General features: G+C 42.4%; 2 protein-coding genes across 10 annotated transcripts in view; one reads left to right on the top strand and one right to left on the bottom strand.

Moving 5' to 3' along the window:
- The window catches only part of crot (carnitine O-octanoyltransferase), a 52,330-nt gene extending 43,744 nt beyond the window's left edge, over window positions 1-8,586 (top strand). For 8 of the 9 annotated variants that reach the window (XM_061915620.1, XM_061915623.1, XM_061915629.1 and 5 more), the window contains one exon: window positions 7,303-8,586. In XM_061915620.1, the coding sequence (XP_061771604.1) occupies window positions 7,303-7,423 (121 nt within the window). In that variant the 3' untranslated portion in view covers window positions 7,424-8,586. Of the gene's footprint in view, window positions 1-1,489; window positions 2,005-7,302 lie in introns of those variants that run through there. The other variant, XM_061915627.1, reaches the window with a different exon arrangement.
- A 4,577-nt stretch (window positions 8,587-13,163) lies between these two features.
- LOC133561927 (ATP-dependent translocase ABCB1-like) overlaps window positions 13,164-21,790 on the bottom strand; it is a 44,452-nt gene continuing 35,825 nt past the window's right edge. The window contains exons 27-28 of the mRNA XM_061915632.1: window positions 15,136-15,282; window positions 13,164-15,062 (exon numbers count right to left, since the gene is read on the bottom strand). Coding sequence (XP_061771616.1) covers window positions 14,865-15,062; window positions 15,136-15,282 — 345 coding nt within the window. The 3' untranslated portion in view covers window positions 13,164-14,864. The remainder of the gene's footprint in view (window positions 15,063-15,135; window positions 15,283-21,790) is intronic.

Below are 21,790 nucleotides of genomic sequence, written 5' to 3'. Positions count from 1 at the left end.
TGGATGTCATCATCGGACTCGATGGACAACAATAAGCAAGTAAGCAAGCGTGCGTGTGTGTGCATGCGTGAGTGCGTGTAAGTGGGCAATATAACTATAATAAGAATAAAGAAAATAGTAGAATAATGCATATTTGACCTGTACACAATTTGAGCTTAAGTATTTATTTACAGGACGATTGCAATTTAAAAAAAAATGTTGCTTATCATCCACAATCCTCATGTGAGACATGAACACACATTTTCTTTTTTAATGCCTTCTAACTCTAAAATAAAGTAATAATGAAGCTCTATTAAGCCTATAAAGTGCTCTAAAACACACACACACACAAAAAAAAACAACGATTTGTATACATGCTGTAAGTATGTAATGTAACGACAGGTAACATAGTAACATTTACATAGTTTGCTCATTTTAAGCATACGGCGGTATATTAATTTCACAGACGCATCACGTTAACTTTTTCTGTAAAGAATAACAACACAATAACTCATGAGTTCATGAGAGACAACAAAGACTACTTTGAGGCAACTCATGATCCAGAACCTTATATTTTTGAGTCTGAATACAAGGAGGATGAGCTACAAGTTTTAGAAACTGAGTGACAAGCAGATCCGGCAAGTAGCAGTATTTTTAAATGCTAAACAAAAAAATGCAAACTACCAATGTAATAAAACAATCTCTTACTGTACAATGTCTGCTCTCACTGGGAAGCTGACTGATGGGATGTTTATATCTTCCTGTTTAGATAAAGATTTCATCATAATGCTCATGCAGGTAAAAAAAAAAACTGAGCGTCTTGTTGTGTCTTTGAGCGTGAATATGTTGAGTGTCAAAGTTGACTAACTTCTAGAAAAAACATTCACCAGTTCAGAATCAATACAGCAGCTCAGTATGTTAAGATATACTGATATGAAGTTAAAGTACCAATGATTGTTACACACACACTAGTTGTGGCGAAATTATTCTCTGCATTTGACCCATCACCCTTGATCACCCCCTGGGAGGTGAGGGGAGCAGCGAGCAGCAGCGGTGGCCGCGCCCGGGAATCATTTTTGGTGATTTAACCCCCAATTCCAACCCTTGATGCTCTAACCACTGACTATACATAAGATAGTTAGCTCGCTGTGATCACACCACTGCTAAAAGTAGTTCCTATGCGTTAGCGTTTATAATAACATTATTATTAACCATAATACTTGGTTAAATTCAGGTCACATCATGCACTCTAAATAGAGGAATTTTTGGCAACTTTTTGGAAAAGGCTTTATGAGCACAATAAATAATTCCCATTAGCTGCATTGTTAGCCGTCAAGTATGAAACGAACAAACCTCGTTTCCATATGAGTTGGGAAATTGTGTTAGATGTAAATATAAACAATACAATGACTGGCAAATCATTTTCAACCCATATTCAGTTGAATATGCTACAAAGACAACATTGTGGTGAACTGAAGTTTCCTGATCTTGGTTGTATATCGATTTGCAGATCAGATTGACTCTCTCTCTCATCCACAGTCTGGAGTGCAGCTGACGCTGGTCAATCCAACACACCTGAGGTTGATTAGAGTGCCTTTATTTAACTGGGTGCTTGCGGCCCGTAAGCGCCGGTACTTTGTGGTTACTGCTGTTCCTCACGCATGACTGTCATTCTCGTTTCACTTGCTAAACCCTCGTGTTTTTGCTCGTGCATCTTACAGGTTTGCCTGTTTACCTAGCTCCGACTAGCGCTTTCAGTTTACAATTTTGTGTTTCTGTTTTACTTCATTCTTAAAGTATGTTTCCTAGCCACGTGTAGAGATTTATTTTTGTACTTTACTAGTTTGTTTTTTACCTTATCTGTCAGTATTATTCTTAGTCTTTACTAGCGCTTTTGGTTTAGTTTTTGTATTTATCTAAGTAGTTTTTATGGTGTGTTTTTGTGCTCCACCATGGCTTTATGTTTTTTGTGGCTACATCCTCCTTCCGCCCAGAATAAAGGAAGAACTTTTTGTCTACAAACAATCCGTCTCTGCATCCTTGGGTTCCATCTAATTCTGCGCCTAACAGAAAGTACCAGCCATGACTTCGGAACCCGCAGAGACCGATTCCCTCAAATGGGCTTTACAAGGACAAGCTCAACGTATAAATCAGCAGGGGAATCAGAACACCTGGGTAGAGGCCTACAGGGACTGTCGGAGCGACAAGACGCCATGTTGGAACGAATCAACCAGCTGCTAGCCACCGTCGTTCCCGCCTCGACCACCGTACCTGACCAGATATCCACTCTGCCTACATCTACTGCTACCTCCAGCAACATATGGCTAGCCCGTCCTGAGCGTTTTTTGGGGTGAAAAGGACGATGTGAGACAATTCCTGACTCAATGCAAACTCCATTTTGATCTTAACGCTTCCAATTTCACCTCAGAGCGAGCAAAGGTAGCATTTGTCTTCACTCACCTGTCTGGCCGTGCTGGCACCTGGGCGACTGCCGAGTGGAACCGTCGGTCCGCCTCCATCGCCACATACGCGAACTTCTCCAAATCCTTGAGGCAAATTTTTCAACAACGGCTCCCAGGCAGAGAAGCAGCGAGATCCCTCCTCCGGCTGCAACAGGGTTCACGCCGGGTCGCCAATTACGCAATCGAGTTTTGTACCTTGGCTCCCGATTGTGATTGGGGTCCCTCGGCGCTGTTGGACGCTTTCTACATGTGGCTTGCGGACGAGATTCGTCATATGCTAATTCCAACGTCATTACCGACGAACTTGGACGACCTCATTGAGCTGGCGGTACAGATCGACTGCCGCCTTTTGGAATAGAGCAAAGCCCGACGAGGAAGACAAGCTCTTCCTAGCAACCAATCAGCGTCTGCGAGACCTATCTTCAAAACAGAGCAAATCACCTCCGAAGACACCTTTCCTTCGTGGCCGAGAGATGAGCCAATGCAACTGGGTGGCCGCCGACTCTCCACATCCGAGAGGGAGCGCCGTCTTCGCCTCCAACTTTGTCTCTACTGCGGGGCTGCTGGTCACCACATCGCACGCTGCAAGGCACTTCCTCTTCCCACCGCACGGCCACGAGCGCGCACTCACTCTCCTGAAGATACATCCACCAGGGGACGCCGTTCTCCCTCGCTGGCCGCAGGCAGAATGCAGCTTAAAGGTACCCTCTCTTGGTCTAATCAACAAATAGACATTTGCGCCCTTATTGACTACGGGGCTGATGATATTTTTTTGGACTCCATATGATTCCTGTTGTTAAAATGCATGTTCCCAAAAAGGTGTTTTCTCTCGATGGGCGTCTATTAGCCAATATTACCCACCAGACTCTTCCACTCAACTTGCGCTTGTCTGGAAATCATAGTGAACAACATTTTTTTTACATTGTACCTTCACGGTCCGAGCCCGTCATTTTGGGAATAACCTGGTTACAAAAGCATGATCCCCACATAGACTGGTCTCGATCAGCTATTAATAATTGGAGTGTGACGTGCCACACACATTGCCGCCGTTCTGCTACAGGGTCTCACACACCACCACCTACCGCTATTCTCGAAAACGTTGACCTGACAAACGTGCCCAAAGAATACCATGACTCAAAAGCGGTATTTAGCAAGGACAAAGCACTTTCACTTCCCCCCCACCGACCTTACGATTGTGGTATCGATTTGCTAGCCGGAGCTGCGTTACCATCTACCCGCTTCTACCAAGTGTCTAATACCGAACTCAAAGCTTTAGAGGAGTACATTAACACGTCAGTAGCTGCAGGTCTCATTCGTCCTTCGACCTCACCTGTAGCCGCTGGATTTTTTTTTGTTGAAAAGAAGGACAAGTCCCTACGGCCTTGTATAGATTTCCGTGCTCTAAATCAAATAACTATCAAAAATAAGTACCCTCTTCCACTTCTTGATTCTGCTTTTACTCCCTTACAGTCAGCTAGATTTTTTACTAAGCTCGATCCACGCAACGCTTACCATTTTGTTCGCATCCGAGAGGGGGATGAATGGAAGACCGCGTTCAACACTCCTCTCGGACACTTTGAATATTTAGTCATGCCTTTTGGACTCACTAACGCTCCTGGTGTGTTTCAGGGCCTCATTAATGACATTTTTAGGGACATGACAGGTCAGTTTCTTTTTGTTTATCTTGACGACATATTAATTTATTCTTCTACATTTGACGAACATGTGCAGCATGTGCGGTTGGTTCTGCAACGTTTACTCGAGAATAAGCTGTTCGTCAAAGCAGAGGAATGCGGTTTTCACTCTTTCTCCATTCCCTTCTTAGGGTTCATTATCGAGGAAGGTAGACTCAGACCGGATCCCGCTAAGGTAGAAGCCGTAGTAGACTGGCCCATTCCAGTTTCCAGGAAGCACCTTCAGAGGTTTTTAGGCTTTTCTAATTTCTATCGACGATTTATTCGTAATTTCAGTCTCGTCGCTGAACCACTTACTAGGCTAACGTCTACTAAAGTACCTTTGAATGGACACCCGAAGCTAATTCCGTATTTTTGAGGTTAAAAAGATTGTTTACGTCTGCTCCTGTTCTTTGTTACCCTGACCGTTCTCTCCAGTTTTTTGTCGAGGTGGATGCTTCTGACTCAGGAGTAGTTGCCGTACTCTCCCAGCAATCTGTAATCGACCAGAAGTTGCACCCCTGTGCCTTCTTCTCTCGTCGCCTATCCCCTGCAGAGAGAAACTATGACATTGGCAACAGGGATCTTCTGGCGGTCATCATGGCTCTTTAGGAGTGGAGAAACTGGCTGGAGGGGGCGGAGCTTCCATTCATCATCTACATGGATCACAAGAACTTGGCCTACTTAAGGACAGCACAGAGACTAAACCCACGTCAGGCCAGGTGGTCACTATTTCTGAACCGTTTTAACTTTGTCATCACCTTCCGACCTGGTTCGCAGAATGGGAAACCTGACGCCCTGTCCCGCATATACTCATCTTCATTGGAGAAGTCATCATTTGAACCTATCGTCCCACACAGACACATCATTGGGGGACTTCAGTGGGACATCGAACAGCAAGTCCTGGAGGCCCTGAAGTTGGACGCATCCCCTCAGGGTTGTCCACCAAATCGACTGTTTGTGGTTCTTCGGTTCCGCTCCAGCGTTCTTGATTGGGCACATGGGTCAAAGATCGCTTGCCACTCAGGCACTCGTCGCACCAGTTTCGTCCTCTCTCAACGTTTTTGGTGGCCATCCATTATGGCGGACACGAAAGCTTTTGTGGCAGCATGCCGGATCTGTGCCCGGAACAAGGCATCTCACCAGGTCCCAGCAGGTCTGTTACACCCACTACCCATTCCCTCCCGCCCGTGGTCACACATTGCAGTGGATTGTTACTGGACTGCCTCTCTCTGAAGGAAACGACACCATCCTGACCATTGTGGACCGGTTCTCGAAGATGGCCTACTTTGTGGGTCTTCCCAAGCTGCCTTCTGCTCTCGAAGCAGCTCAACTGTTGGTACTCCACGTTTTCCGGCTGCACGGCATTCCCACTGATGTGGTCTCTGACAGAGGGCCACAGTTTTCCTCGGCCGTCTGGAAGGCATTCTGCAAATCGCTGGGGGCCTCTCCTAGTCTATCCTCCGGCTACCATCCACAAAGCAATGGACAGACTGAACGGACCAATCAGGACTTTGAGGCGGTCATCCGATGCACTTGTCATCAACAATCTTCAACTTGGTCTGTAACCCTCCCATGGATCGAATACTCTCAAAACTCCCTCATTAGTTCCGCCACAGGCTTGTCTCCGTTTCACGTAGCCTACGGTTTCCAACCACCACTTTTTCCTGCTACCCGGTCCGAGGCTGACGTACCGTCCATAACGGCACGCATACGTGCCGCTATACCATATCCTATTGTCAAGATTATCAACCGTGTTGCAGTCAAGCTCCGCCTCCCTAAGTCTCTCAAGTGCCATCCAGTTTTTCACGTTTCCCGCATCAAGCCTGTCTCATCCAGCCCGCTCAGTCCTCCCGAGGTTCCGCCACCTCCACCAGGCTGATTGAGGGTCATCCTGCTTTCACAGTGAACACCATCTTGGATGTAAGAAGAAGGGGTAGAGGGTTCCAATACCTGGTAGACTGGGAGGGTTACAGTCCAGAGGAACGGTAATGGGTTTCAAAGTCGCTTATTATTGATAAAAATTTGATTAAGGATTTTTATAGTCGATTCCCAGACAAGCCAGGTAGGCGTCAGTTGAGGGGGGGTACTGTGGTAAACTGAAGTTTCATGATCTTGGTTGTGTATCGATTTGCACATCAGATTGACTCTCTCTCATCCACAGTCTGGAGTGCAGCTGACGCTGGTCAATCCAACACACCTGAGGTTGATTAGAGTGCCTTTATTAACTGGGTCCTTATGGCCCGTAAGCGCCGGTACTTTGTGGTTACTGCTGTTCCTCACGCATGACTGTCATTCTCGTTTCACTTGCTAAACCCTCGTGTTTTTGCTCGTGCATCTTACAGGTTTGCCTGTTTACCTAGCTCCGACTAGCGCTTTCAGTTTACAATTTTGTGTTTCTGTTTTACTTCATTCTTGAAGTATGTTTCCTAGCCTCGTCTAGAGATTTATTTTTGTACTTTACTAGTTTGTTTTTTATCTTATCTGTTAGTATTATTCCTAGTCTTTACTAGCGCTTTTGGTTTAGTTTTTGTATTTATCTAAGTAGTTTTTATGGTGTTTTTTTGTGCTCCACCATCGCTTTATGTTTTTTGTGGCTACATCCTCCTTCCGCCCAGAATAAAGGAAGAACTACAAACAATCCGTCTCTGCATCCTTGGGTTCCATCTAATTCTGCGCCTAACAAACATATTTGATGTTCAAACTGATAAACGTTTTTTTTTTTGCAAATAATCATTAACTTTAGAATTTGATGCCAGCAACACGTGACAAAGAAGTTGGGAAAGGTGGCAATAAATACTGATAAAGTTGAGCAAACACTCATCAAACACTTATATGGAACATCCCACAGGTGTGCAGGCTAATTGAAAACAATTGGGTGCCATGATTGGGTATTAAAGCATTTACAACAATTTCCCAACTCATATGGAAACAGGGTTTGTATTTTGCGAGTTAGAATGCATAAAAAAAAGTGAGAAATGTTTGTGTTCTTGATGCTCAAAAGGATTTTATAGGGAAAATTCCAAAAAGATTGCAGTTCCCCTTTAAAAGAAACTTGGTTTAGTGCCCCACTGGGGAAAAGCCCCTGAAATGAGCAGTATACGGCCCATTTAATTTGAAATTCTACTCTGTATAGTAAGAAAATGTGAATTAATGCAATTATTCTTTTTTTTTTTACCCCCCTTCAGGATTGTGATCTCCATCACAGCCTGGAAATCTTGCCGTCAGACAGACGCTGTGGCGTTGTTCAACAACTTCTCAAACTCCTTGCATGAAATGTTTCACCTCGCAACCACCTCTCAGCTTTAAGGAGTGGAACCAAGCGGCACAGGACCTTTCATTGTGGGTGCCATCACCTTTACCTGCACCATTAGATCACACATCAATGAAAACATGAAGAATCAACACTTGAAGGTTGTTTTGATACATGGCTTTTGTGGACTAATCCTGTGGACACTTTTAGCTTGTAATTAGTCATCTTAGCACTGAGGGCTTACTGGATTTTTTATTTTCCTTCACTTTTAATAGACAGGCCAGTCCCACGTGCTACTTACACATAGTTACATACCATAGCCTGCATTTTATGGGAGTATGCTATGATCATGTGCAGGAGGACTTAATTTGCACAAATGCATTTTAGGACATTTAAATTAATAATAATACCATACCAAACTAATTTATTGTACTACAATATATACAAGATAACATAACTATTATTGTGTTTTTCTGTATATTAATCAAATCATTGTAAAAAGTTACCTGTATCATACAGTATAAAGTATTGGTTTAGAATTAATGTTTTTAATCAGCACTCGTTTTATGTTGGTAATGTTGTTTACCAACTAACTACAAGATCAACTGAATGTTCCATTTTATGATCAACAATCGGTTGCCGTAAGAAGTTTTATAGAACAAAAAAGTCGGTGCCAACCCTTGGTACCTGCTGTAATGTTTATTTGAGGAGACATGTTTAATTGTTGGAAGTAAATGACATACCCAGAGATTATTTTAGACGACTGGAGCGACAAATTGTATATTAGAGATTGTGACTGACATTAGGACCTAGATCTCACACCCAGTAGGCCTGAGGTGGGGGTGTGGTTTAGTTTTTGCCAAGCGACCTGGCCTAGAGTGCCTGTTTAACAGTGAGGTATAACTACAGTTCATTATTCACAGTGCTTCAGTTTTTCCACATTTTTCTAATTTTACAGCCTTATTCCAAAAGACAATACTGAGCTGTAACTCATTTTTCTCCTCAAAATTATTCACACAATACCCTATAATCACAATGTGAGAACATATTTTTTTATGTTGTAAATAAAACACTAAACAAACATGTAAATACGTATTTACAGCCATTTAATACGTTTTTGATGCACCTTTAGCAGCATCTACTTAACAGAATTTGGGAATGTGGGATACTTCTCTTGTTTTCTTATTTGTATTTGACTTTATTAAATTTATTTGTATTACTGTTTGGTGAAGCCAGACTGGCGCAGGAAGGAATGATAAGAAGGCGGGGATAAGAGGTGAATAGGAGAGACAACAAAAACCACTATGGAAATACATTAGCAAATACGCACTGTACAAATATGGTGTGAAAAATGATAGCAAAAAAACAATTACTTAGTAACACAAACATTACAGTCAACATTATTGCACTACAAATACAAACCCCATTTCCATATGAGTTGGGAAATTGTGTTAGATGTAAATCTAAATGGAATACAATGATTTGCAAATCATTTTCAACCCATATTCAGTTGAATTTGCTACAAAGACAACATATTTGATGTTCAAACTGATAAACATTTTTTTTTTGCAAATAATCATTAACTTTAAAATTTGATCCCAGCAACACGTGACAAAGAAGTTGGGAAAGGTGGCAATATATACTGGTAAAGTTGGGGAATGCTCATCAAACACTTATATTGAGCATCCCACAGGTGTGCAGGCTAATTGGGAACAGTTGGGTGCCATGATTGGATATTAAAGCAGCTTCCATGAAATGCTAAGTAATTCACAAACAAGGATGGGGCGAGGGTCACCACTTTGTAAGCAAATTGTCGAACAGTTTTAGAACAACATTTCTCAACGAGCTATTGCAAGGAATTTAGGGATTTTACCATCTATGGTCCGTAAAATCATCAAAAAGTTCAGAGAATCTGGAGAAATCACTGCACGTAAGCGATGATATTACGGACTTTTGATCCCTCAGGCGGTACTGCATCAACAACCGACATCAGTGTGTAAAGGATATCACCACATGGGCTCAGGAACACTTCATAAAACCATTGTCAGTAACTACAGTTGGTCGCTACATCTGTAAGTGCAAGTTAAAACTCTACTATGCAAAGCCAAACCCGTTTATCAACAATATCCTGAAACGCCGCGGGCTTGGCTGGGCCCGAGCTCACCTAATCAGCAAAGGGGAAAGGTGTTCTGTGGTCTGACGAATCCACATTTCAAATTATATTTGGAAACAGGGGACGTGGTGTCCTCCAGAACATAGAGGAAAATAACCATTCGGATTGTTATAGACGCAAAGTTCAAAAGCCAGCATCTGTGATGGTATGCGGGTGTATTACTGCCCAAGGCATGGGTAACTTACACATCTGTGAAGGCACCATTAATGCTGAAAGGTCCATACAGGTTTTGGAGCAACATATGTTGTCATCCAAGCAACGTTATCATGGACGCCCCTGCTTATTTCAGCAAAACAAGTGTTACAACAGCGTGGCTTTGTAAAAAGAGTGCGAGTACTTTCCTGGCCCGCCGGCAGTCCAGACCTGTCTCCCATCGAAAATGTGTGGCGCATTATGAAGCGTAAAACACGACAGTGGAGACTGTTAGACGACTGAAGCTCTACATAAAACAAGAATTCCACTTTCAAAGCTTCAACAATTAGTTTCCTCAGTTCCCAAGCATTTATTGTGTGTTGTTAAAAGAAAAGGTGATGTAACACAGTGGTGAACATGCCCTTTCCCAACTACTTTGGCATTTGTTGCAGCCATGAAATTCTAAGTTAATTATTATTTGCCAAAATAAAAAATAAAGTTTATGAGTTTGAACATCAAATATCTTGTCTTTGTAGTGCATTCAATTGAATATGGGTTGAAAAGGATTTGCAAATCATTGTATTCCGTTTATATTTACATCAGACACAATTTCCCAACCCATATGGAAACGGGGTTTGTTCTTAACTTTTAAAATGGCAGCTGCAATACCGTTATTCATAGCACTTGATTTCTGCTTAGCGATATTTTGATAACTTCCGCTTCTCCTTGTTGGCAGCTAACTAGCTAAACTAACAAGCATGTTAAACTAGCCTCAGAAGCTTTAAAGTTGACTTAGACATGTTGAGTTTATTCCGACGGAATAATGTTCCCCATGGATGTCCATATATTCCCACTTGATAAAAAATGTTAAGTTAAAGTACCAATGATTGTTACACACACGTCTCATAATCCTCACAAAGAAACATGGTTACATACCATAGCCATGAATTGATAAACGTGGAAGTTGAAAATCTTATTCGGATGTTACCATTTAGTGGTCAATTTTACGGAATATTTACTGTACAGCCTGCCTTCGTGTAGTTCTGGCCATTTTGGGGGCTATGTCACAGTGTACCAACTTGTCAGAATGCCTACTCAGATTTCTTCTGTCCAGGTGACATACCCAATTTTTGATCTCAAATAAACCTACAGGGAACAAGAAAGCGAGGAAGCAGCAGACAACCCCATGATGTAACCATAAGGACACACGGGTCGGGTTGCCACCCGCCCCTTAAAAAACAGAATCGGCCCGTAATTGGGATTGAAATGACGTGGTTTCTTTCGTAGTTTCCTATTTGTCCCATGCGTCTGTCACACACACACACACACACACACACACACACACACACACACACACACACACACACACACACACACACACACGTGAACACTGAATTCAACAATAATGAACAAAATAAGACATGACAGTGAAGACAGCAACGTTGTTATGCGGACCCCCGAGTGTGGCTGTACATGATACCGCTCCTCTGTCTGCCTGCACGCAGCCCCGCCCCTCTGCGCTGTCTGTCATGATGGTTGCCTAGTCACGCTGCTGACCGCACCGCGCATTTTCAAAAAATGTCTCCAGCAGATACTCCACCGCGTCCAGGTGCTCAGTGTAGTGCATGAGTAGTGAGGTCCTGACCACTCTCAACTTTGAGCAGTCCTTTTCAGGGTTTCACAGCACTGCTTTGAAAGACAAAGAGCTACTCAGTGCTGCAAGGAGTAACAAGAAGTACTCTTAGAAGAAGTAGCAGCACAGTGAGGAAGAGATTGAAAGCTGTTGACTCTTTAGCCCTGGTCTAACACCAATTAGGACATGACGGGGTTGAAGGAAAGAGGACTGTTTTGCACGTTTTCTCCTTTTTTTCTATGCATCTTTTCATTAGGGTTCACACAAAAACGTGTTTCATTTTCCTATAGTTCTCTTAAAGTGTCCCCAGACAGGCTTTGGTACAGCACTGCATATGCATATAATACAGTATATGCTCAAGTTCTGCCTATTCAGCCTCATACGCTCACGTATTTCATTTGTTTCCTCTTAAAGTAAAAGTCTCCCCAATCGTTACATTCACAGCACTTTATAAATAACAAATGGGTTGTACTTGTATAGCGCTTTTCTATCTTCAAGGTACTCAAAAGTTCTTTGACACTACTTCCACATTTACCCATTCACACACACATTCACACACTGATGGAGGGAGCTGCCATGCAAGGCGCTAACCAGCACCCATCAGGAGCAAGGGTGAAGTGTCTTGCTCAGGACACAATGAACGTGACGAGATTGGTAATCGGTGGGGATTGAACCAGGGACCCTCGGGTTGCATACGGCCACTCTTCCACTGCGCCACGCCGTCCCTTTTAAGTACTTAATGTACTTATATCTCATTTAAGGATTGTCCTCTTCAGTAAAGGTGTCCCCAGACAGACTTTGTTTAATTTACAGCACTTTATATGTATAGAATACAGTAGGCCAGGCCTATGTGCTCAAGTTCAGGCTTGTTACGATATGTGGACGTAATCATTTATCTAAATATTTATACACAAGTTTAAGTGTTTCATTTATTTTTGGGGGGTTTAACTGCAAATCTTTGTTCAATTTACAGTACTTTATCAATGTTCATGACTAAATGCTTTCTTGACTTCCCCTTCCTTACTGACCACCAAGTGACCCCAGGGGACAGGGCCCAGAGGCTAAGATGACGTGTGGAATAATGTCAATCAAATCAAAGAAATTTGTTTTTTAATATACAAGATACTCATGTTTCTATGCATTTCAGGGTTTTGAGAAGCCAAACCCTCAAATTTCTTTCGGCCGTGCAGTTTCGCCGTGACGCTGTGAGGAGTGTTCCTCATTTCCAGTTCTGAAAGGTGGCAACCCTACACACGGGAGTGATCACGGCGCCGCTATAAATAGCTTGACTGCGTTAGCGCTTATAACAACAATAGTTGCGCTTCCATTGTAGTTTTTCGCAAAATAAAAGCGATATATCAAAAATTTTGATTATGTACACTTGCGACTTGCAGTTGTTTCCATTAAAGGGTGTTTCTCGTCATGAGCCGTAATTCTTGTAAAATCTCATTCTGGGAGATTCCACTTTAAGGGAGATATTACAGCCACTGCTACGGGATGTCAATAGAAGACAAAGGCAGCGGGTGATCTGTTACTTGTCGGGGCATGAGGGTTTCGCCGAGCCTGGGGATGGCCCGGTGCGGCGATGCCCGACCCGGCTGACTGAATGGAAAAAAGACCAAGAAGACCCGTTTGCTCTAAATCCTGTACGGGCACCCTGTCCGTTCGCTGTTAAGGTGCCCTGTAAATGCGAAAAAAATGTCATCATGCTTTTGCGAAAAACTTCAATATCGAAACGTTTAAAAAACCACCGCATTAGAGCGCAAAAATTTATTTGCGGTATTTGAGAGGTTTTTGTATATATTACCAGTTTTTATAGCAATATTTCGGTTTTGCGCATTTCTAAGGGTAATGGAAACGCAGCTAATATCACTAATGTTTGGTAAAAATTCAAATCAGGAAATGTAAACTCCATTTACATTGTTGGAGCTTTTTGAATTATCTTTTTTGGTTAGTAGATTTTATGGGCGAAATAGTGGAGCTCCCATTCACGCTGCTCCAAGTGGACTTTTACTTCCGTTTAGTTCCCCTTTAAAGAGCTGTTACGACACAAAAAGGGGTCGGATAAATAAGCTCTGCTTCCTCCTTTTTTTTTTTTTTCCAAGATAGCACTGCTGTAGTGGCTGCTGTAGGCAGGAGCTCTGTGCTCTTGTATCATTCTTTTGTGTTTCCCTCTTGTTTTCATGTGTTATTATATTTTTTTGCCTTTTGGTCCGGGACCCTTTGGGACTGTGTGACACTTTCGTGACCTCTGTGGTGCTTTTTTTGTGGACTTCTGGATCTGCCTCCCGGGAGCCTTTTGGCCATGGAGACCAGCTGCTGGGTCTCTGCCACACCGGAGTCGCTTTGGAGGGACTGGAGGAGATGCTGATGAGGGGACAGGGCTGCGGAGCTGGCACTGAGCGCTGGGACGGAGAGGCTTCGCGGTGTCTCGACTGGGTGAGCAGGTGTCGGACACCTCAGTCACCTTGGACGTATCCTCGCTCATCCATGCGGACTGGACACTGGCCGGGAGTGGAGTCGGCTGTCCAGGTTGCTTTGTTGGGTCTGCTCCTGTCTCTGGCCATCCTCCCTCCACCCAAGCGGACAATGGCGTGGAACACCGCAGAGGCCACCACAGTGGATATGTTTCTTTTACTTTTTATTCATAGCTGTATGTAGAAGTGTCTGGTTGTATCTGCTGCTTTAATATCTTTAATGTCCTATGTGTTCTTTGATGTTTGATGTTTCCCTCTTACACACATGTAAGAGGGGTGTGTACTATGGCTATGAGTTGTTGTTTTTTTCCCTTGGCCTCAGTCTGCACCCCCTCTCCAGGGCCCAGGCTAAGACCGATTTTTTAATTTTATTTTAATCTTCAATTTTTTTCTCCCCCCCTTGTTTACCTGTATCTCATCTTTTTTTATAAGGGGCGCTGGAAGACGGCAGACCCGTCAGCGATCCTGTTCTGTCTCCCTTTAATGTTTGTCTGATCTTGAATGGGATTGTGCTGAAAATTTTAATTTTCCTGAAGGAACTCTCCTGACGGAATAAATAAAGTACTATCTAATCTAATCTACTCCTATTTCGGACATGCTGTAATGAAAAACTGGAAATATGTGATTTATTACATTGTGTGCATGTTTGAAATAAACGGAAACCATAACCATAACCACATCTTTTTAGGCTTAGTCAGAGAATTTAGGGTCTGTGATTGATCCTGTACTCTACCTCCAGCATACAGGTAAGAAACATGATTTATTCTAATAATCATACAAAATGTGCCGACTGCACAGGAAGCTACAGCAAAGGCTTAGTAAAAAGACTAGCTAACAAAAAGAGCAGGAAGCAAATAAATCCCGAGTGTCGCAAATAAGACTGCCAGGAAGAGGTGGCGTGAGGCAGGACCTTATACCTCTTTGATTATAGACCGGGAGCAGTCAGAGGCAGGTGACGACAATCAGCACCCATGGTAACAAAGAAAAAAAAACGGGGTGCTGAAACAGAACTAAATCACAACACAAAGAAATCTCGAATTAAAACATAATGCGGGGAACCGTTAATGACATTCTGATTCTCTTCAATGGCCCATCTGGGTTGTGACCAGCATGTGATAGACTCCCTTTTTGGCAAACAATTCATTATGTGTCCCTTGTTCTACCACCACACCTCCCTGAATGACAGCAATACAGTCTGCATTTCGGATGGTAGACAAACGGTGGGCGACAACGATACATGTCCTGCCCTGCCTTGCTTTGTCCAACGCCTCCTGCACCACCTTGAGAAGCCAAAAGTCTCACAATTGAAACACATTTAGAGCTACAGTATTTTAGAAAAGAAGAAAATCCTACCTTCTCGCTCTCAGTGTCAAGTGCAGACGTGGCTTCATCCAGAAGCAACAGTTTGGGGTTACGGAGGATGGCTCGGGCTATGGCTATTCGTTGTTTCTGACCACCAGATAGCTGGGTCCCCTTATCGCCTGCCTGAGTGTCATACTTCTGCTCAAGCAAACACAAAACAAAATGTAATTTTTAGCTCTAATCATCAATAAATTAATTCTTATAAATAAATAAATTCAATTAATTGATTTTAATGAAGATTGGGATGCTTTACTGAAAATTATATTTCCCTGAGGAATAGAACTAGAGACAGAAGTGGTATTTTAAAATTCTCCAAACATGGGAAAAAGAAGATTAAATTAAATTAAGATTTCCAAAGACATGCACCTGGGGATAGGTTGATTGGCATCACTAAATTGGCCCTAGTGTGTGAACGTGAGTGTGAATGTTGTCCGTCTATCTGTGTTGGCCCTGCGATGAGGTAGTGACTTGTCCAGGGTGTACTCTGCCTTCCACCCGATTGTAGCTGAGATAGGCACCAGCGAATAAGCGGTAGAAAATGGATGGATGGATGGATGGATGGATGAATAAAATTTGGATTTTAAAAAACTTAATTGCACCTTATTGCGGTAGGAGAATTACATGTTCCAATGGTCCTGGTAGGATTTACCAAAACAGAAAGGTCCTAAGTGAGGGACCAGACATAGCACAGCTCAAAAGACTCCAATGATAATACAAAACATGGGCACAGATGGAGCTCAATGGTGAGCGCCTGGTGGATGGGCCTTCCCCCAAGAGGCAATGTGGGCCCCCCCTCCAATTGCTTTACCACTCATAGGAGAGGTCACAGAGGTCGGGTGCACTGTGAGCTGGGCGGAGTCTTTGATTCTCGGCTGCAGAAGCCAACTATTGGGACATTGAACGTAACTTCTCTGGGGGGTAAATAGCCTAAGCTGGTGTTGGATTTAGTCAGACTCACCTCATTGCACGGCAAAGGTTCTGTAACCAGTATTCTTGAGAGGGGCTAGACCAGTGGTTCTTAACCTTGTTGGAGGACCCGAACCCCACCAGTTTCATACCGAACCCTTCTTTAGTGAAAAATAAAATGTTTTGTTTTTTTTTCAAATTCAAGACAAAGTTCTATGTTTTTGGTAACACTTTAGTTTGGGGAACATATTCTAAGTCAGTGGTTCTCAACCTTTTTTCAGTGAAAAAAGTGATTTTTAAAAATATTATTATTTAAGTACTCCCTAATCAGAGCAAATCATTTTTGGTTGAAAAAAACCCAGATGAAGTAAAATACAGCACTATGTCATCAGTTTCTGATTTATTAAATTGTATAACAGTGCAAAATATTGCTCATTTGTAGTGGTCTTTCTTGAAATATTTGGAAAAAAAGATATAAAAATAATTAAAAACTTGTTGAAAAATAAACAAGTTATTCAATTATAAATAAAGATTTCTACACATACAAGTAATCATCAACTTAAAGAGCCCTCTTTGGGGATTGTAATAGGGATCCATCTGGATTCATGAACTTAATTCTAAACATTTCTTCACAAAAAAAGAAATCTTTAACATCAATATTTATGGAACATGTCCACAAAAAATCTAGCTGTCAACACTGAATATTGCATTGTTGCATTTCTTTTCACAGTTTATGAACTTGAATTCATATTTTGTTGAAGTATTATTCAATAAATATATTTACAAAGGATTTTTGAATTGTTGCTATTTTTAGAATATTTAAAAAAAAAAATCTCACATACCCCCATCTGACAACCACTGTTCTAAGTAACAAAGACTTAATTTAGAGTTATTTGTTTAGGGTTAGGGTCAGGGTTAGAGGGTTAGGGTTATAATAAGGCCATGCCAAATAAGACATTAATAAGAACTTATTAACTAGTTAAGAACCAATATGTTACTAATTTGCATTTTTATAAGCACCTATATTAATGGTGAATATGTTCCCCATACTAAAGTGTTACCATGTTTTTTTTTACTGGTGCACAAAATGAACCGTGCATGAACATCACCTTGTTCAAACAACAAAACCAACACAGTGCATAAACTCACAACAAATTACACACCTGCAAATCAGTCATCTGTTGCCGTATCCGTAATACGCCGATAGGGAGAAGTTTGTATTTACACGATGAGTCGGGTGTGTTTTGACCTCTGCCGAACCCCTGAGGCCGACTCACCGAACCCCTTTGGTTCGATCGAACCCTGGTTAAGAACCACTGGGCTAGACTCTCTTTCACTCTGGCATTGCAGTTAATGAGAAGCGACGAGAGGGGTTGGCAGTACTTGTTGACCTGATAATGAGACTTGGATAGGCGAGAAACGGTTTTCCGGCTCTAAACCCAAATGCTGTTTTTGGACTTTTGTGCTCGTCACAGATTGTCCATAACAAACACCATGTTCAAGCATAAATATGTTAATTTGTGCACTGGACACCAGGACACCCTAGGTTGCAGTTCGGTGATCAACTTTGTGGTTGTTTCGTCTGATTTACGGTCTCATGTCTTTGACACCCAGGTGAGGGGCAGAACCTTCAATTAATTACCGCTTGGTGGTAAGTTTGTTTTGGTAGTAGGGGAGGATGCCATTCAAAACTGGCAAGCTGGGAACGTCTCGTAGAGTCTCCAGTCAAAGAGTGTTTCAATCACCACCTTCCAGAAGAGCTTTGAACATGTTTCAAAGGAGGCGGGGGACATTAAGTGGGCCATGTTCTGTGCCTTTATTGTCAAAGCGGGCGATTGGAGCTGTGGCTGCAAGGTTGTTGGTTTCTGTTATGGTGGTAATCCCAGAAGCTGTTGGTGGACACCAGCGGCGAGGGATTTAGTCGAGATGGTTGCCGAAACAAAAAACTTGGCCAGTTTGGGGAAGCTACAAAGTACAACTTCAGGACGGCTTCGAAGAGATTCTGGACCGCTATTTGCTGTCTCAGAACGGGAAAGCTGTCAACATTGTGCATGGTGGCATGTTGTGCAACTGACCTTGATTTGGAAAGTTGTGAATCGGTGGAAATAATACTTCAAAGACCTCCACAATCCCATCTACACATCTTCCTATGAGGAAGCAGTGCCTGGGGACACTGTAAAGGGCTCTCCTCTCTCTGGGGTTGGGTTAGCCAACGTAGTTAAAGGGTATCATTATCACAATTTCAGAAGGGTTAAAACCAATAAAAATCAGTTCCCAGTGGCTTATTTTATTTTTCGAAGTTTTTTTCAAAATTTTACCCATCACACAATATCCCGAAAAACTGCTTCAAAGTGCCTGATTTTCACCATTGCTATATCCACCCGTCCATTTTCCTGTGACGTCACTGCGTGATGCCAATACAAACAAACATGGCGGATAGAACAGAAAGATATAGCGACATTAGCTCGGATTCAGACTCGGATTTCAGCGGCTTAAGCGATTCAACAGATTACGCATGTATTGAAACGGATGGTTGGAGTGTGGAGGTAGATAACGAAAACGAAATTGAAGAAGAAACTGAAGCTATTGAGCCATATCACGACAGACAGCGGCAACGAGGACGAATTCTGCGATCGCCTTCCAACCAACGATTGCATCTTTTGACCCCTGGTGCAACTTGAATCCGTCGATTGGTATGTGTTTGTTTGGCATTAAATGTGGGTGGAGGGAAAGGCTGGATGCAAATATAGCTACAAATGAGGCATAATGATGCAATATGTACATACAGCTAGCCTAAATAGCATGTTAGCATTGATTAGTTTGCAATCATGCCGTGCGCAAATATGTCTGATTAGCACATAAGTCAATAACATCAACAAAACTCACCTTTGTGATTTCGTTGACTTAATCGTTGGAAATGCATCTGCTTTAAGTGTCGCAGGATATCCACACATCTCTGTCGTATCATCGCTATCGTTGGTAGCGATGCTACGACAGAACAGAACAAACGAAATACTTTCGCATCATTTGACCACTGGTGCAACTTCAATCCGTCGACTGGTATGTGTTTGTTTGGTATTAAATGTGGGTGGGGGGAAAGGCTGGATGCAAATATAGCTACAAATGAGGCATAATGATGCAATATGTACATACAGCTAGCCTAAATAGCATGTTAGCATCGATTAGCATGCCGTGACCATTGATATGTCTGATTAGCACACTCCATGTAAGTCAACTTGAATCCGTCCCTGTTCGTGTTGTTACACCCTCCGACAACACACCAATGAGGCATAATGTCTCCAAGGTACGGAAAACAGTCGAAAAAACGGAAATGAACAGAGCTGATTTGACTTGGTGTGTGTAATGTGTTTGAGAAAAATGGTGGATTGCTTCCTGTTGTGATGTCACGGGTGAAAGGTCATTGCTCCGCCAGCGAACAATTGAAAGGCGTTTCAATCGCCAAATTCACTCTTTTAGAGTTCGGAAATCGGTTAAAAAAAACACATGGTCTTTTTTCTGCAACATCAAGGTATATATTGTCTGGTGATAATGTTCCCCTTTAAGAAACTCTATGGTGGCAGAGCACCGAGGGCGGATGATATTCTCCCCGATTTCCCTAAAGTTGTGGATGCTGTGGGGCTGTCTAGCTTAACACAACTGTAAAATTGCTTAGACTTTGGGGGAGGTGCCTCTGGATTGGCAGACCAGGGTGGTGATTCTTCGATTTAAAAAGGGGTTCTGATGGACTTCTGGTTGAGCATAGATGGTGTAGAGCAGGTGAGCTACTTTTCAATTGACCAAGTCGAGGAGATCTACCTCATTCCTATTTATAATTTATATTTATTTAATTATGAAAGAGACATTTTTATTAACAAGTTAATGGTGTTTAATGATAATACAAGCATGTTTAACACACATAGATTCCTTTCTTTCATGAAGACAAGAATATAAGTTGGTGTATTTGATTCTGATGACTTGCATTGATTGGAATTAGACAGTGGTGCTGATAGCGTCCGCATTTTCAAATGGAGGAAAAAAAAAGTCCTCCTTTCTGTCCAATACCACATGAAAGTGGTTGGATTTGGCATCTCATTTGTCCAACTTGCATACTCGTTTTTAAACACTTTGTTATGAGAGTAGCATATGTGTGTGGCCCTTTAATGTCTGGCAGCAGGTGAATGACGTCAGTGAGTGTGCGGGCGGGCAAGCAAGTGAGAAAGCGGTCGCTGAGGGCGGGGGAGAAATACATTGGCATCAAACTCCGTAGCTTGCTAGCTTGTGCACGCTAGCTTTCTGAGACTCTTATTTTGTTAGCACAGGCAGGATGAAACAGGTCTTTTATGGTGAAGACAGGAACTGTGCAGTCGGTCTTTAGAGTTTTGACAGTAGGTACGGAGTCTCTAGAAATAAAATGTGTTTCTCTGCGTCCGCCCTGTTAGTGATTTTTTTCTTAAATATGAGCTCGCAGCAGCCAGCGTCATCTCACAAGATCCTCGGGTGCCGAGAATGTCAAAAAAACTGACGAAAGTGAAGTCTTAGTATGATTGATGATTGCTCATTTTTATGTATATTTTTTAATGCCTGGCTTGAGATCGACTGACACACCCTCCGAGATTGACCAGTCGATCGCGATCGACGTAATGCCCACCCCTGGTGTAGAGCATGCTTAACGGGGTCTCTATGGAAATTGTATGTGTTTAATTGGCACTTTGGCTAACTCTATCCTTCAATTGTAACATCCATCCATTTTCTACCGCTTATTCCCTTTGGGGTCGCGTGGGGCGCTGGTGCCTATCTCAGCTATGATCGGGCGGAAGGCGGGGTACACCCTGAACAAGTCGCCACCTCATCACAGCAATTGTAACATACATTGTAGTAATCTTTTGTGCACAAATTCATTTTTCATTGTGCCTGTGAATTCCATGATGTCTGGTCGAGGAAAATCCGACAAACCAGGCAGCTCCAAGCCTCGTGCGTCTCCGGATCCAGGTACCATTGAGGCATTGGTCGTTGACAGGGCCCTCTTAAGTCGTATGATGGACGAACTACGAGCCCACATCTTTGACAACGCCCACCATGCAGTTTGTTTCTTCACAGCTAGAATGTTTTGTATCAGAGGTCTGGCACTTTATTGATCCTATTAACAAACAATATTCATTCTGTTCTCACGTCCAGACTTTCACCAGTATTTACTACTTTTTAGTTGATAAAAAATTACTTTTATCTATACCTATGTGCAAATATGATGCAATGGTTAACTGTGGATTTTGTTTTGCGTCAAATATTTTTTTGTGTGTTTTTGAGCAAGACACAAATAGTCTTGTACTCTGGGAGATGCTGAAGGCGTACATTAGGAGGGAGATAATCTCTTATACAAGTTATAAGAAAAGACTCAGGAAGAATAAATTGATTAAGGTGACACGTATATCCTCGCGAGACAACTCTTGCGCTGTCTTTCAAAACCCAAATGTTTTTTTGTTACTTATTGGATAGAAAATAGTATTTGGTGTATTTTTGACTACTCCTGTCAATTGTAGGTGTCTAAAATACCAATAAACACATGTTTAAAAAAAGAGGGGCTCGGAAGGGTTTGATACAACTGTTACAACGATCATGGGATTACATTCCTTCAGCCTTCAGGTGTACTGGATAGGAGGCTACACCGGCTTGTTCCCGAGGATCAGAGTGTTTTTTGTCCGAATCGTGGAACTGTGTACCAGCTCTATACACTTGGCAATGT

The sequence above is a fragment of the Nerophis ophidion genome, linkage group LG11 (genome assembly GCF_033978795.1).
Source record: "Nerophis ophidion isolate RoL-2023_Sa linkage group LG11, RoL_Noph_v1.0, whole genome shotgun sequence".
Classification (NCBI taxonomy): Eukaryota; Metazoa; Chordata; class Actinopteri; order Syngnathiformes; family Syngnathidae; genus Nerophis; species Nerophis ophidion.
The sequence above is the reverse complement of the archived record's forward strand: the minus strand, read 5'-3'. Positions and strand labels throughout refer to the sequence as shown.